Source organism: Apium graveolens, chromosome 10 (genome assembly GCF_009905375.1).
Source record: "Apium graveolens cultivar Ventura chromosome 10, ASM990537v1, whole genome shotgun sequence".
NCBI classification, from domain to species: domain Eukaryota; kingdom Viridiplantae; phylum Streptophyta; class Magnoliopsida; order Apiales; family Apiaceae; genus Apium; species Apium graveolens.
Window position 1 is genome coordinate 65,564,361 of NC_133656.1, and position 18,404 is coordinate 65,582,764.

The 18,404-nt window shown below is 35.0% G+C and overlaps 1 protein-coding gene across 1 annotated transcript; it reads right to left on the reverse strand.

Annotated features, from left to right (window-relative positions):
- Positions 1-3,144: 3,144 nt before the first annotated feature.
- LOC141690634 (ethylene-responsive transcription factor ERN3-like) lies at positions 3,145-3,996 on the reverse strand. Its single transcript, XM_074495417.1, has one exon. The coding sequence runs from the start codon at positions 3,994-3,996 to the stop codon at positions 3,145-3,147; it is 852 nt and encodes a 283-aa protein (XP_074351518.1).
- Positions 3,997-18,404: the final 14,408 nt, after the last annotated feature.

An 18,404-nucleotide genomic window follows, 5' to 3' on the forward strand; every position in this document is an offset into this window, starting at 1 on the left:
TTATAGACATCTTAAGGGGCAAAGCCGTTCAAAAGCCCGAAAAATTGTTGAAGATCACATCAAGGTGACAATCAAAAGGACGTTGAATGAGCTTAAAAAAGATTTGATAGAAAAGCAAGAGAAGAGGGCATTTCAAAGGAATCTTTAAAGCCGCCTTATTGGTCCGTTATTTTTTGGAAGGATCATTTAAAGTATTGGGAGACAAATGAAGGGCACTTACATAGGTCATCGGTTGGATCCGCTAACTGGCAACAAGTTGAAAGATTGCATAGTGCCGGTGCTCGGTCATTTAACAAAGTGTGAGAGGAAATGACAATTTTTTCAAACACGCACACATGCACACACACATACACATTTATTTCGTTTAATAATGTCAACTAAGCACGTGCTAATATAAGTTGTTTAATATGTTGAAAGGTAATTATGAACAAAAATAAGAAGAAATCGACGAGACTTGAGGTTTGGGATAAGTGTTATATGAGAGTTGGAACGGATCTGGAAAATCCCGTCTACACTACTCTGGCTGCTATACGTATTACGGTAATGAAATTTTTTTGAAGTCTACATGTGTATTCTCATTTTTCTTAAATAGAATTAAGTGTGCATTCTCATTTTATTTTTATTTTTATAGATTTAATTGTTCCAATAAAACTTGAAAATTGTGTAGGAACATGCATTCTCATTTTTATTTTATAAATTTAATTAAGTGTGCATTCTCATTTTTATTTTTATTTTTATAGATTTAATTGTTCCAATATAATTTAAAAATTGCGTAGGAATGATATGCCGCTATTCTTGAGCGTATACCCGTGGAGGTGTCACAAACGGGTGATAGAGATGAGCCATGGGATTAGTGGATGGAAGCATTGGGGGTCCCCGAAGGTAAAAAGCCAAAGAAAAATTATGTTGTTGGATTCCCCAATGCTCGAGCCACCGATCTTTTGCCTACATTAGCTACACGCTACCGAGATTCCATCCGGGATGAAGCCGACTCATCCTCATCCGCTCCTAGAAAATGTGAAGCATCCCCGACAATGTCTATCATGCCATCGTGAGAAATGTGCTTACAGAGATTCGTGTTAATCCAAGTCGGTTTGCGCGCCAACTATCCGATGAGGAGATAGCCACATTTGCTCGTACCTCCCTTGAGGCCTCAGATCCATCCTCCGATCCAAGTCAAATATTGCAATGGAATAACCTTATTGGTGGTAAGATTGTACACACTGTTGGGAGTTTGGTTGAAGACATCGTCCAGAAAACCGAAACTCGTATTGCTGAGGTATAAACTAATTTGTGTTTTTTAATTATTTGTTCTCATTTGTAAATAATTTGTTTCTTTTTTATAATTAGTTTATAATTGTGCATATAGGAAAATAATCAGCGTATTTTGGAAGATGACAAGGATTATACGTCCGAGGACGAAGTGACGGATGATGAGGACGTTGATGATGTTGGTGGGGATGGTGGGCAGGAAGATGAAGACGGTGAATCGTCCGAAGTTTCTTTGTCGGATTAGTTAAATTTATCGTTTATGGGATGATTGTAATTTAAAACTTTATCGTTTATGGGATGATCCTATGGTTGTAGTGCGACACTTGATTGTGCTTACATCTTATCTTTCCCCTTATGACTCATGTCAGCAGTTAAGATAGCTTGAGACCTAAGAGGTCTTTCAGCCTCTTGAGACCTTGAGATATAACATCGGCATAACATCGGCATCAATATTTGCTGTTTTCATGAAATTCTTGAAATCATCCTCCATTTGCCTTAGCTGTTCTAGATCAACTCCAGGATTTTCTTTCTCAAAAATTCTTCTACTCACTTCAGGGTCAAATGCTTAAATCTTTGGGTCCTTGTAGAATAGAGTTATTTTTCTACCTTTTACTTTCAGAGTTTGAAGATACCGACTTGCTTCTGCACCAGCTTCTATCTCTAGAATACCTTGGTCTTCATCAGCAATTGTGACTTTCAGAGTTTGTTGAGTTGTTGTAGTCACAGTCAGTTCTTTAAATTGAACTCTTCTTTCACTTCTCCTACTTTCTCCACCTTGTCTAGATGGAGACCTAGTGATTACTTTTGATGAGCCACTAGTTCCAATTAGCTCTTCACCTCCTCTCTTTATACTGTCTTTTTGTCCCCCCTTATTACCTCCATCAGGACTTTCATTATCAGTATTTATCAATGTCAGCTGCTTGTATTTAGACTTAACAATCTTCTCCCCCTTTTTGGTATCATCACCAAGCAGTAGAGAAATAATCAGCTCCATTGAATTCTGTACCTCTGTAAGTTGTTCAGATATTTGAGTTTGCTTAGCTTCCAATCTAGCTTGATTGGCTTCAATCGTAGTCTGTCTGGAAATAATTGGTGCAGTCTGCTTTTGAATTTCCTGATGAGTAGTCAGCCTTAAAGCAATCAAAGATTCTTTGATCTGATTTTGTTGATTTGGATGTGTAGAGAATTGGTGTTTTGTTGATTTGGATTGATTTGAATTGGTTTGGTATGGGACTGCAGAAAATCTACAATTTTTTTTTTAAATTTAGCTTCAAAACCGATCGACAGAAGACATAACAGACCATTTTTTACCATTACAATTCCCAGAAAACCAACCGTTTATAGACATAACCGACCATCTTCTTCGTAAAACTGACCATGTTCTTGACAGGGTGGTCGGTTATAGGGTGGTCGGTTATATCTAGTTAAGTTGGCTTCTGGTTTTAAACCGGCCATTGTGCACATTTTGACCACGGTAATAAGTTTTAGTCAACATTTAAAAAGAACACATAACCGACGACTGGTGGTCGGTTTTGAGCAGATGACATGGCACACGTGGTGATACGTGTACAAAGTGACCCCACTTATTTGTTCAAGACAAGGACACATAACTGTCCACATGTATGGTCGGTTATGACCATTAAACCCGACCATATATCATAACCGACCACACTCTCTCGTCGGTTTTAAGTCTCTAACCGACCGTTTTTCGTTAAAACCGTCCATTTCCGGCGATCGGTTTTGCCCTATTTCTGTGTAGTGTTAGCAACACAAACATGCGCATGCAACTCATAGAGAGTATTTTACATTAGCTCTCTTTAATCTAAAAGTTATTATTACAAACATAAAAAGGAAATTAAATGAGTTATCTAGCTAAATTTCACCATTAGGTGGATATTCATGGCTGAAAGTTGGAGGAACCATAATCGAAGAAGAAACCTTAAACCTCTTACTCCTTGAGCCCTCCGAGTCAGGACTACCAATCCACCCAAACCCTAATTGTTCATAAATATTCATATCTCCCACACTATCTGATGACCCATCTGAGTCCAGTCCATGTTGTCTTAGCCCAGATATCCATTCATTGCTTCCTTCATTGGAGAAACTCGACGATGAGCTGCTCTCCCATGACCATGGCTCATCAATATGAGGCACAATAATGCTTGGTTGCACCACTTTCTCGTCTATTACATTTGTGTTATTCTGGTAGGGATTATAATTATTTGTACCCTTAAAATTAAAAATACTTGCAAACGTGAAATGGTCGCTAACCCTACTTTTTGATGACTTGTTTTCAGAAGTTCTGGCCATGATACTTTGTAGGTTTTTACTTAACTTGGCTTTCAAAGAAGAAAAGCTTAGGCCATGGTGGCTGTCGGATTCGAATTCCGATAGTCCACCATTACAAGGGGAAGACATTGAGGAGGATTTAATCAAGGTAGCGAAATTGGTTCTAGCGTTTTCGCCTCTAAGTGCTCGAGCTGCTTCGTCGTAAGCCCGAGCTGCTTCTTCTGGAGTGTCGTAAGTTCCAAGCCATAGCCTAACACGTTGAGACGAGTCTTTAATCTCAGCTACCCATCTCCCGGATGGCCTTTGACGTACTCCCACGAATCTACGGGCAGTTGTTTTCGTCGGTTGCACAACGACATCTTGTCGATTATCACCGTTTTTTCTTGTGGTGGTGCTGGCGGCAACAGTGGTTGTGGTGGCCTTATATCCTGTCATGATATATCTATTAAAAAGATTAATCAAAAAATATTGTTGGTAAGATTTGTTGTGGTTGCATGTGTGAAATGCATTGAACTGGAATGGTGGTTATAGAACAGTATATATAGTGGAGTTTGAAGTAGCAAACAAGGTCAATAAACAGACAAATAAAATAGTTAAGAAAGCGTGGTATATCAGTATATGCTCATTCAATTATTAGGTTTTTTTTATAATTAATAAAATATAAGTCTTTTATCCTCACTCTTCTACTTGCGCACTCTAGCTCGGCTTGATGTGTATTTTTTTAATGCATTTGACATGGTTCATTTTTAAAAAAATTATAGTGTAATCAAAACTTAAATCAAAATTATGCTCCGCTTTATATCTAATTATCATCGGCGGTTATAAAACCTGTCATATTGGTTTTATTATGATAAAATTTCATTCAAACAATATTCAGTAAGGTATTTCACATAAATTCACAACATTCTTTCAAAAATTTAAATCTAAGAATGAATTCACGTGTAATCAAAACTTGATAACACTAGTAAAACGAATTAAAACGATATAAACCTAAGTAATTAATTAAGTTGCACACACTTTGAATGTTAGTCATCTAATTTAAAAAAATAATATTGTGATAAAATCATTGACAAGTAGACAAAGAAGGGACGGTCCAAACTTGGCATCTTGTAAATAAATAAGATGATTAATTTGGAACGTTAATCTCATAATTAAGGAATTTTAAAATCCGGCTTAAAGTAATAATTGAATTAGTTAGGACGTTGAAAGTAACCGTTAAGGTTTTGGTTCAACTAGAGGGAGAATGATGTGTAGGGTTGATTACTTACGTAGCGTGTCGTTTGTGTTGTTCTTATACATATCATTAACTAATTAGTCATACCTGCATGGTTTTAATATTAGTTAAAAAGCTATTTTAATTTATTAAAGGATGATTAGGGCTTGATCAACGTACTAGTTTAGTGTTAATGCGGCCTAAGATTCCCTACTTTTAGTTTCTTCCATTGTGGAAGCAATTGATTTGTCGTTTACAATCCGTAGGATCATTTTTAAGGTTACTGCATCACTCTGTTTCTGGTAATTTTACTTCAGTAAAGAGTGCAGCAAACCCAATAAGTTCTCACACAGTAAGAATATCTGTAGTAAACAATATTTCTAAGGGTGAAATATAACGCGTATATAAACAAATAATTTTTAATTTTTCAGGAATAAAAATCAGATTTGAATAAAATAATGTATTGCAACTTCATTCACATTCCAATTTACCGTAATGAAATCCCATGATTCAAATGACCCCTAAATTTTTAAGAATGGACAAAAAAGAAATTCAATTTTTTGGAAAAAGAAGAATTGAAAGAAGAATGAACAAATACAAGAATATTGCAGAAGAATAGTAGACAGATATAATGGAAAACAGTAAAAGGGACTAAACACTTATAACTAGCAAGCGAGCAACACCTCCATGCTTGAAAATCCTAAAACACTACTATGGCGGCCGGGCTTATATTATTAAGTAAGCCGGCAAAGAGAATCTACCGGATTCTCACAACGGATGCACAAAAATTCAAAACTTTTAGAGATGACATCGTCATTCATGGGTTCAATATCTGTGTTGTGTAACATATTTTAGGCCCTTTGACACGGTGACTCAACGTAAGTTCATGTTGATAATGAAGATAATTTGAGCATCAACGGAATGAGAAGAATAGAGCAGTAACGTCATAACAACGTCGTGATAACTGATAAGCCTTTTTACGTTATTTGGAAATGGCCGTAACTGTATTCATTTTTTACTGAATTTAAGAGATGAGCATGCAAAAAATTGTCTGCAGATTGGTGTCTGGTAGCACATATGTCTACCAAAATTGGATCCTAATCATTGATTAAACTAGTTAGATAGTCGCTTTCAAACGGTGCGCTCAACTGGGAAACAATTAAGAATATAGACTTGGAACAATTAAAGAGGGTCCGGTGCTATAAATTAAACTATGAGGTAACTCCAATTCCATGAAATGATTGCTGGTATACGCATAAAACTTGGACGTACTTCCCTGTCATTAATTGGATAGTGGTTTCTACTCATCATCTGTATCTACTAGTCTTTGCGCCACAACTGCAACATGATTAGAATTCACACAAGAATATTTATCGGCAAAATTAAAAAATTCATAAACAATGGATCAAACTGCATGTACTATCAAGTTGTATGTATACTAGTCGCGGTTAAAATACGTAACAGGCCTTATTTCTCGGCATAATAGCACATGAGTCTAACTAGCTAGTAGCATGTGACATTTCATATCATCAAACAATTGTCTGTAGTGTCAAATAGGGATTTGTGTCAAAGTGTTTGAATTAGAACTTCACCGGAGGATACGGGTCGGGTGTCTGACAAGGATATTTGACACAAAATGAAGAGCTAGAGTAATGAATGAATATGCTAATATAACAAAAAATGAAGTAGGAACATTTCGCAAGCATACTCACAATCACAAGTAGTGCCACTTCTTCTTGCTTTTACCTACAGCATTCAATTTCTTATGCTCTGTTTTGGGGATTACAATAAACTGACCGTTCAAAAGATGCATGACATGTGCAAGTCTTACAAGAAAGCGCAATTTTGTTACCAAGTCAACGATGGTTGATGAAAAAATCAAGGTTAAATCCGCAGACAAGTACCGAGTTTTTGGGAGAGTTTCTTGAACAAGTATTCTATGTTTTAGTTGGCATTCTCTTTAGGAAAGAATAGTGGATCTTGCGGAACATATATTATAATGATTAGTGAATCTGAACTAGAGTTCTTCATGAAGTTAACTCCAAAACATATTGTGTGCAATGCATTTGTAAATTATTGTCAGACTGGTGGTAGCAACAGTTGTATATTGCAGTCACAATCCAAGACCTATATAAAAAATAGTGATTATTAGGTGTTGTGATTATCTTACTTGGCATAGTATACACAGGAACACACTCATATTTCAACACACTCATAAAAACACATTTAGTAGCTGACAATGCACCAAAGGATTACGATATTGAACGGTGAAAACGAGTTCTTCAGTGTTCAATATCCCCGGTGCACAATAGTCAGTACCTAAACACACGTTTCAACGCTAGCAGAGACCGGGAAAAGTCCCAATTTACGCAGTTTTACCCTTGATTTCTACATTAAAAACAGATGTTTGTGACTACGAACATGTCCTAGATCCCGACAGAGGCATACCTACTCTGTAGTTATTTATTATACTTAATTTGTCGATATTAATCAGAACACGAGTGTATGTCATGGACAAGAAGTCATCGTCACAACACACAACTAGTCAAGTAGCACAACTGATCAAGTTACAACTCCCTTGAAAGAAATGTAAAAAATTATAGGAAGGAGAAGAGAGAAGTATTGGCAAGACATTAGCCAAACTCCAAAGGAAGACATATGTCACCGTACTCCAAGTTGCTGTCGGTTGAATGAAGGAATTTCAGGGAAACCAAAACTATATATGCAGATCCAACACTTTGCTTTCACTTCCAAATATATATACTCTATTAATCTACAGAATTTAGTTAGGCTAGTTATGTCTGTGCTTATCTAATTGCTGTTTTGTGAGTTGAAGAACGTTATTTTGTACACACACAGTATGTTTTGATAGACGATTATGATTATCATTCTTCCTGTGCACGGGTGCAAGACTGTTTACATCTGTTTATTTCCACAGATGAGAATGAATCCTAATCTACATTCTACTAAAACAAAGTCGGTACACTGACGTCATCATCGCTGAGGTGTCAACCTCTCTTTAACATATTACATCACTAAATTCTATATGTCAAACTCTCGTCAATTTGATAATATTATCTTTCTACAATCTTCTCCTTATTTAGTTTATTATACTTTCATTCAAACATCTTTCTCTCTCTCTTCATTTATTATCTCTCCTAATTCACTCTCTTACCCATTTCTCATTTTCTTTTTTCCTCATTTTTATATTTTTAAATTAATAATTTTTAATAATTCTCTTTCTTTCCCTAATTTTATATTATTCAAAATTAATTTTATTTACACATATTCATTATTATTTTTTATATTTAAAAAAAATGATAATCGATATTTGTAGTTTACGTAATATTATTTCTTAAGTTTCTATATTCATAATTTTATTAAATTCTCATTATTATCTATTAGAAATATTATATTAATATATTTTTAAACTAAATAATTTTAAAATAATATTTCAGGAACTAATCTAGTACTACCTCCATCCCGTTGATTTCTCTATATTTACTATTTGCACGCATTTCGAAGCCTCTATAAAATATATTTTCGTAATATTTTTTTTTAAAAAAAAATTTGAATAAAAGTTTAAAGAAAAAACTTTTATACAGAAAAAAAAATTTAAAAAATATAATGGAGTTATATTTTAAATAAACATTTAAAAACGTGCAGTGATATAAATAATTTAATGATAGAGAGGGAATATAACATATACATAAACCTTGTAAATATATTACTTTACGGATATTGAAATTCTCATAAAACAACACCACTCATCATTTTACTGTTAAAAGAGACATTGGACGGCTCTCTCCCGACATTTTATTGTTAAAACTTAAAAGAGACATTCAATTGATATAAACAACGGGTAAGTTCATCAAGATGCAAACTTATTGTATTAATTTGCCTCTTTATATTAAATTTTAATATTCCTCACCCTAAAGTCTAAACCTCATTTTTGGGTAGGAAAATAAATCACATATACCCATTCATTAATTTATCAAATAAGAGGCTATTTGGGGTTTGATTATATATGTTATAAGCTTTAATTTAAGCTATTAATATCAAGGTTTCATGTACAAATCTGTAAAATCGATTGTTGGCCGGAGTTTCAATCGGGTTTGGTCAGAGTGCTAGACGTAGAGATGATTTTGTTTAGATACCGGTTGATTCAAGTTGGTGAAGTGATTTGGAATGATTTAGGATCGAAAAAGATACCAAACGGTATGTTTTTGACCAAGAATGGAGGTGGCCGGAGTCCGGGGAACTCACCGGAATTTGGAAATTTTTCGGTGTGTTCATCCGACCCGGATTGTTCCTGGAAACCCGGTTTCCAACCCGGTTTTGGTCTGAAAAACTGAAATTCAATTTTCAAATTATGTTTTTAAATTTTATTTTTATTTTTATTTTTTTTATAAATTCAAAAATCAGTTTTATTTAATTAAAATAAATTGATTAGTTAATTCAATTCAATTCAATAATTAATTTTATAAATAAATCTGAATTATTTTCCAAATTTTAAAAATTATTTATTTATTATTTATTTAAATTGATCAATTATTTTGATAATTATTCAGGTTATTTAAATAATTTGTTTTAAATTCATTTAAATTCTAAAAATTTATTGAAAAATCATTTTTAATGTAAGATATATTTGTGATGTGATGTCATGTCTAATCTGATGTGTTTAGTTTCAGAACTTAATATCAAGACTTATACTTACAGGAAATCAGAACTTAATGAAGTCATAACTTATATCAGAACTTAAGGCGTTAGAAGATATATTAGGACTTAAGTGTAGGAAGACTTCAGATAAGGAATGCAGCTGATTTACAGGAGAGGATTTAGACTAAAATAAAAGAAGATATGCATTGAGAGTTGGACAACTATAGTACTACAGAAGATAATATCTGATTGATATATTTTAGGAGATAGAATTATATTCCATATCAATTAGAAGATATCTTGTAACTGTGTACTATATAAACACGGCTTAGGATTTACACTAAAAGTGTTATCATTCACGAGAACATTATTCATTGTAACCTAGCAGCTCTTAGTGATATTGTTCATCACTGAGAGAGTAGTTTAACCTACTTTGTAACAGAGCCTATTATATTGAATAAACTTGATTACTGTTATATACTTGTGTTCTAAATCGATTTGATTGTATAAACATTATATTCAACCCCCTTCTATAGTGTTGTGTGACCTAAGAAGTGGTATCAGAGCGTCTCTGTTGATATACATGAAAGAGATATGTCCTAAGTCCAATCTCGTATGAGGATTTAGGAATAACTTTTATGTAATCTGTTTTGATTTCATTGATATTAATAAAAGACTTGTTTTGTTTTTATTACGGGCTCTATCTATTTAAGTGTTTAAATAAGATATACCATAGTTTAGAGTAAAGCTTTTTATGGATTATGATGAGATCATAATAGTGAGACCTAAAAGATGATAACTCTAAACTTAAATAGTTCCCGGTCATAGGATTACTAACTGGTAATTAATAATCCGCAAAGATTGGAACATACTATGCTTGCTTCATTCTGAAGGATGTCTGTTCTCATAAATATTTATGTGGTGACACTATAGCTAGTATGTAGGTGCTTATTATAGAATAAGTTCACTGAACATGACTCGCACAGCTGAACAACTGATGGAGTTCACTCACGTGTCAGCACTTGTTCACATAGTGATAGTTGTACAAGTATCCTTAGACTTGAGGTCATCATAGTCATCTTGTATACACTGAACTATGCTTTGGTTTAGTTCTTAGTCTCCAGGGACAATTATTAGGGCTCTACTAGGTATAAGAATTTGTATACGAAGATAGTGTATGATCAATAAAGGATCTACCCCTTCCAGTGAAGGAAGAGAATGTTCAAAGCTGATCCACTTATGCTAGTTCAGGAATCTCTGGCCAGAGTGAATGAAATTAGAAAGGAGTTTCTAATTTACATAGAAGTGAGCATAGTGAATGGGAAAGCAAATGATTAAATTAGATAGGCTTGACACAAGATCCATGCCTTGTATTTAATCAGGACATTGGAGGGTAGAAGGAGTTAATTGTACGGTAACTATTCACTGAATAGGTTCTTGGTATTCTAAGCAGTGAATTCATATTATCCGGATAGTCGCGATATGTTGAGAAGCATCACTCACGATGTAGAATAAATATAATTAATCAGTTAATTATATTTAGTGAATTTTAGTATTCATGTAAATAATTAATAAAAGTTTATTATTATTTATTTCTACTATCGGCATAATATTGAACCTACAGGGTCACACCATAAAAGAATATTTTCTTTGATGAAATAATGAGAGAGAGAATTATTTTCTAAATAGTTAAGAAAAGAAATAATGATTAAAATAGTTTTAATTATTATTAAAGCATTTTATGAAGATAAAATGTGGGGGTTAATATATATAAAGATATATTATAAAACCCTAGGAGAGCCCTATAAATAGAATGAGATGGATGGCTCATTTGATTGGACACACAATTTTGGTTTTGGAAAACCCTAGCCTCCATCTTTTTCCTCTCTCTCTCTCTCTCCCAAAAACTCCATTTTTATAAAAGCTTAGTTTTATAAAAAGGTTCATCGAAGAGGATCATTCTTGGTGGATACCGGTAGAGTGCTTCACACACTGAGGAGCAACTGCTAGCACTCCAATTTTATAAAGCTTCGATTCACGAGGTATGGTTTCGATTCCTCAGTTTTTCCCTTTTATACGTTTTTCTATATGTGCGGTATATGGTTTTTACGGAATAAATGTTATTTCACGCTTCCGCTCATCCGTAAACTCCATCATTGGCATCAGAGCTAGGTTCTGCACATAGAGATGTGTACATTAAATTAGAATCTAAAGGTCGTTACGTGCTACAGTCGTGGGCCATTGAAGACTGATTCAATTGTATGGAATGTTGGGTTAGACTTGACTTAGAATATTGAGTTTGTCGTGCCACAACCGTGACTCAAGTATTCAAGAGGCTAAAGTTTGATTAGGGAATAACATAAGATGTAATTGACAAGAGTTGTCTGCCTATTGAACATTACATGGCGGTTCGTGCCACAGTCGAGGTTGTGTGATGGAATGTAGGATCCCTATTCCCACTAGCATTATGAATGCTTAATTTTTCACGTAGGGGGTTGAATAAATTAAATAAATTAGTGGGAGCCACTTATGAATAAAGACCCGATTCATATAATGTTTTGATATAAAATTGAATATTTGCTAAGTGTTGTTATGTGTTTATCATTTACAGATTTACTATATACGTTATGTCTTCTGCACTATCACTCCGGAGTATACTAGATGCTCACAAGTTGACTGGTCCTAATTTTGCTGACTGGCTTCGAAACTTGAGAATTGTTCTCAGGGTGGAGAAGCTGGAATATGTGCTTGACTCACCTAAGCCTACTGAACCTGCTAACGATGCACATAATGATGAACATGTTGTGTATCGTAAGTGGATAGATGATGCAAATGTTGCTCAATGCATCATGCTAGCTTCCATGAACATTGAGCTACAGAAGCAGCATGAGCATATGGATGCTCACACTATCCTTATGCATCTACAAGAGTTGTATGATGTGGCAGGGAGGACAGCTAGATATGAGATATCGAAGGAGCTGTTCGGTTGTAGGATGTCTGAGGGATCATCCGTGAATGACCATGTACTTAATATGATCAATTTGATTGAACATCTTGGACAACTTGGTTTTGCCATGGATGGGGAGCTGAGCCAAGACTTGGTCTTCCAATCACTTCCGGGTTCATTTTCGCAGTTTGTTGTGAACTTTCACATGAATAAGCTGGATGTCAGCCTGGCTGAACTCCACAACATGTTGAAGACTGCGGAATCGAATTTTTCCCCTAAGAAGAGTTCTGTTCTTCTAATTGGTGAAGGTTCCAATCCTAAGATAAGGAAGAGGAACCCTTCCAAGAAGAAGAAAGTAGGTGAAGAAAAGTCAGTTCCACCAAAAGCTGAAGACCCCAAGAGCAAAGTTGTTTGCTTTCACTGTAACAAGGTGGGGCACTGGAAGAGGAACTGCAAGGTTTACCTTGTAGAGTTGAAGAAGAAGAAGGGGAGTGAGACTACCGCTTCTGATTCAGGTATGTTCATGATAGAAATGAATATGTCATTAAGTCAAATTTCTACTTGGGTATTAGATACCGCCTGTGGTTCTTACATCTGCAATTCGTTGCAGGGACTAAGGAGAAGTAGGACTCTTGAGGAAGAGGAGGTGATTCTACTGATGGGAAATGGAGCAAGAGTTGCTGCTGAAGATGTAGGATCATTTCATTTACATATATCTACGGGCAAGACTATTGTTTGAAATAATTGTTATTTTGTTTCCTCGATTATAAGGAATATTGTTTCTATTCCTATGTTGGATTTGGATGGTTTTTCATTTTATTATTAAGAATAATGAATGTTCTATCCTTAGAGATAATATTCTTTATTGACGTGGTATTTTAAATAATGGTCTGTATGTATGTGACATAATTTACTTCAGATTGAACAAACTAATAAAAGGAAAGGGATGATGAAAATCTCATTTTCTTTTGGCACTGCAGACTTGGTCATATTAGTGAAAATAGACTGCGGACATTGCATAAGGAAGGGTTACTTGACCCCTTTTGATTTTGAATCATATCCTACATGCGAGTCTTGTCTATTAGGTAAAATGACCAAATCTCCATTTAGTGGACATGGAGAGAGTGCTGCAGATTTGCTAGGATTGGTATACACAGATGTATGTGGACCGATGTCTACGCAAGCCATGGGTGGATTTTCATACTTCATTACTTTCATAGATGATAGATCTAGATTCGGATATGTGTTTGATGAAACACAAGTCTGATGCCTTTGAAAAGTTCAAAGAGTATAAGTATGAAGTGGAGAAACAAACCAAAAATGGTATTATAACTCTTTGATCAGATCGAGGTGGTGAATACTTGAATGGAGAGTTTCTGGATTATCTAAAAAAAAGGGTATAGTCTCCCAGTGGACTCCTCCAGATTGGTATCTAAAAGGAGAAATCGAACTTTGTTAGACATGGTTCGGTCCATGATGAGCTATGCGAATCTTCCAGTATTCTTATGGGGTTATGTATTGGAAACCTCAGCATATTTACTGAATAAGGTGCCTTCCAAATCTGTTCCTCAAACTCCATATGAGATATGAAAAGAAAGGAAACCGAGTCTTAAACACGTTAAGATTTGGGGATGTCCAGCTTATGTCAAAAAAGTTGACCCAGATAAGCTGGAATCTCGATCCGTAAAATGTAGTTTTGTGGGATATCCTAAAGAGACTTTAGGGTATTACTTATACACCGATCATAGGGTGTTTGTCTCCAGACATGCTACTTTCTTGGAAAAGTAGTTTATCCTTGAAGGAAACAGTGGGAGCAAAATTGAACTTGATGAAGTTCAAGAAGCACAAACTACTACGAATCAAGTGGAAACACCTGTTCAGGCTGAACAACCTTCTGTGGAACAGCCCATTCGTAGGTCAGGGAGAGTGTCTCGCCAACCTGAGAGGTATTATGGCCTTGTCATTGAGAATGACAATGAGTTGTCAATCATTGATGATGACAAACCTGTGACCTATAATGAGGCTATGAGTAGTGTTGACTCAGAGAAATGACAAAGTGCCATAAAATCCGAAATGGAATCTATGTATACGGTATACAAAAGAAAGATTAGAGCAGATGGCCAGGTGGAGACCTTTAAAGCCAGGCTTGTGGCAAAAGGATTCAAACAAAGGCAATGGATTGACTTTGATGAAACCTTTTACCTGTAGCCCTGTTAAAATCAGTTCGGATTTTGCTTGCGATTGCTGCTTACTACGACTATGAGATCTGGAAAATGGCCAGATGGTTTTCTTTCCAAGGGAAATGAAAACCTAGTGTGTAAGCTGCTGCGAACCATATGTGGTTTAAAGCAAGATTCTCATAGATGGAACATCCGTTTTGATGAGACAATTAAAGAGTTTGGTTTTATCAAAAACGTAGATGAACCATGTGTCTATAAAAGGGTTAGTGGGAGCGTGGTAACATTTCTTGTATAGTATTGAAAGAGAGTTGACATACATAACAACCTAGCAGACCCACTCACAAAGCCACTTTCTGAAAGTCACTTTGATCGTCATAAAGACAAGATGGGTATTAGATACCAGAGTGATTGGCTTTAGTACAAGTGGGAGATTGAAAGAGATATGTCCTAAGTCCAATCTCGTATGAGGATTTAGGAATAACTTTTATGTAATCTATTTTGATTTCATTGATATTAATAAAAGACTTATTTTGTTTTTATTACGGGCTCTATCTATTTAAGTGTTTAAATAAGATATACCATAGTTTAGAGTAAAGCTTTTTATGGATTATGATGAGATCATAATAGTGAGACCTAAAAGATGATAACTCTAAACTTAAATAGTTCCCGGTCATAGGATTACTAACTGGTAATTAATAATCCGCAAAGATTGGTACATACTATATTTGCTTCATTCTGAAGGATGTCTGTTCTCATAGATATTTGTGTGGTGACACTATAGCTAGTATGTAGGTGCTTATTATAGAATAAGTTCACTAAACATGACTCGCACAGCTGAACAACTGATGGAGTTCACTCATGTGTCAGCAGTTGTTCACATAGTGATAGTTGTACAAGTATCCTTAGACTTGAGGTCATCATAGTCATCTTGTGTACACTGAACTATGCTTTGGTTTAGTTCTTAGTCTCCAGGGAAAATTATTAGGGCTCTACTGGGTATAAGAATTTGTACACGAAGATAGTGTATGATCAATAAAGGATCTACCCCTTCCAGTGAAGGAAGAGAATGTTCAAAGCTGATCCACTTATGCTAGATCAGGAATCTCTGGCCAGAGTGAATGAAATTAGAAAGGAGTTTCTAATTTACATAGAAGTGAGCATAGTGAATGGGAAAGCAAATGAATAAATTAGATAGGCTTGACACAAGATCCATGCCTTGTATTTAATCAGGACATTGGAGGGTAGAAGGAGTTAATTGTACGGTAACTATTCACTGAATAGGTTCTTGGTATTCTAAGCAGTGAATTCATATTATTCGGATAGTCGCGATATGTTGAGAAACATCACTCACGATGTAGAATAAATATAATTAATCAGTTAATTATATTTAGTGAATTTTAGTATTCATGTAAATAATTAATAAAAGTTTATTATTATTTATTTCTACTACCGGCATAATATTGAACCTACAGGGTCACACCATAAAAGAATATTTTCTTTGATAAAATAATGAGAGAGAGAATTATTTTCTAAATAGTTAAGAAAAGAAATAATGATTAAAATATTTTTAATTATTATTAAAGCATTTTATGAAGATAAAATGTGGGGGTTAATATATATAAAGATACATTATAAAACCCTAGGAGAGCCCTATAAATAGAATGAGATGGATGGCTCATTTGATTGGACACACAATTTTGGTTTTGGAAAACCCTAGCCTCCATCTTTTTCCTCTCTCTCTCTCTCCCCCAAAAACTCCATTTTTATAAAAGCTTAGTTTTATAAAAAGGTTCATCGAAGAGGATCGTTCTTGGTGGATACCGGTAGAGTGCTTCACACACTGAGGAGCAACTGCTAGCACTCCAATTTTATAAAGCTTCGATTCACGAGGTATGGTTTCGATTCCTCAGTTTTTCCCTTTTATACGTTTTTCTATATGTGCGGTATATGGTTTTTACGGAATAAATGTTATTTCACGCTTCCGCTCATCCGTAAACTCCATCAATACAAACAGTGAGATCCAGTTTACAATCATGTCTGACGAAACACAAACTCCAACTAAGCCCACCAAAACTCAAGATACTCAAAACAATCAAACCCACAGTCGATATGAAAGTATTAGGGTTCCCATACTGAGAGCATCTGAATATCCTATATGGAAGGTAAAGATGGCTATATTTCTGGAAGCCACAGATCCAGAATACCTTGATAGAATTAATGATGGACCATATAAGCCTACCAAGCTTTCTGTTGCAGTTGCTGATCAACCAGCAAAGATGATACCAAAGGAAAAAGGTGATTACACACCTGAAGATATCTCATCTATTGCCAAGGATGCAAGGGTAAGGCATCTGCTTCATAGTGCAATTGACAATGTCATGTCAAACAGGGTAATTGGATGCAAGACTGCAAAGGAAATATGGGATGCTTTGGAGACAAGTTGCCAGGGAACTGAAGCCATTAAAAAGAACAGGAAGACTATACTCACACAAGAGTATGAGCACTTTGATTCAAAACCTGATGAATCATTAACTGACTTGTATGACATGTTTGCCAAACTCCTGAATGATCTGTCACTGGTGGACAAGGAATATGATCTTGAAGATTCAAATCTAAAATTCCTTTTAGCTCTTCCTAAAAATTGGGATTTGAAGTCTACTACCATAAGAGACAACTATGACCTTGCTGAAACTACTCTTGATGAAATTTATGGTATGCTCAAGACTCATGAACTTGAGATGGATCAAAGGAGCAAAAGGCATGGAAGAAAGTCAAAGACAGTTGCTCTTAAAGCTGAGGAGGAATCTCCTAAAGTGGGTGTCTCAAAGAGGGGCAAAGGAAAGGCTCTCATCATATAGTCTGATTCAGAGTCATCATATTCTGATGATGATGATTCAGAATCTGAAAATTTATCTGAAGTGGATGTTGATGCAGAAATAATGCAACTGTGTGCTCTTATGGTGAAGGGTATCACAAAGATAGCCTACAAGAAATTCAGAAAGGGTAAGAAGTTTTCCAGGAAAGGTGGAAGTTCTGAAAAGAAAGGGTTAAGAAAGTCTGAAGGCAAAAGAAGAAAGTATGACAGAGGAGACAACTGAAATATCAAATGCTACAATTGTGGTGAAAGAGACCACATCTCTCCTAAATGCAAGAAAGGAAAAGGTGATAAAGGCCAGGCACTTATCACAAAAAGAAAAACTGGGCAGACACTTCAGATTCTGAAGAAGAGGTGAACTAAGCCTTGATGGCAAATACTGATAGCAGTTCTGGAACTGCTGAATTGAAGGTACCTCATTCAACTCTTGCTTTTTATATTGATTATATTTCTGAGCTAAGATTATATCTTAAAACCATGTTCATTAGTTTTAGAGATCAGACTTTAGAAAATGAAAGATTAAAATCTGAAAGTCTTGCTCTTAAAAACAGAAATGACTACTTAGAAAAAGAGTTAGTTATATTCCATCAAACTCAGAAAGAAAGAGATGAGGCTTTGTATGTTAGAGATGAACTGCTAAAATTGAATAAATCTCTTAAATCTGAACTGAAAAGGAAAAGGAGATAATCAAAACCTGGACTAACTCTGGAAGAACAACTCAGAAAATCTTAGAAAATGGAAATTAGAAAGAAGGACTAGGTTACCTAGATGATAAAGAAGAAAAGGAAACTGTGTCATCTAAACCAAACTTTACCAAGAAAACTGAAAAGCCAAAGGTAAATTCTGTTAAATTTGTTACAAAAACTGATGTGTCAAAATCTGAAAAGATGAATGATTCTAAAACAGAAGTCAAAGAAAAGTCAACTTCTGACAAATTAAAACAGGATAACCCAATTGTGGTAAATGTTG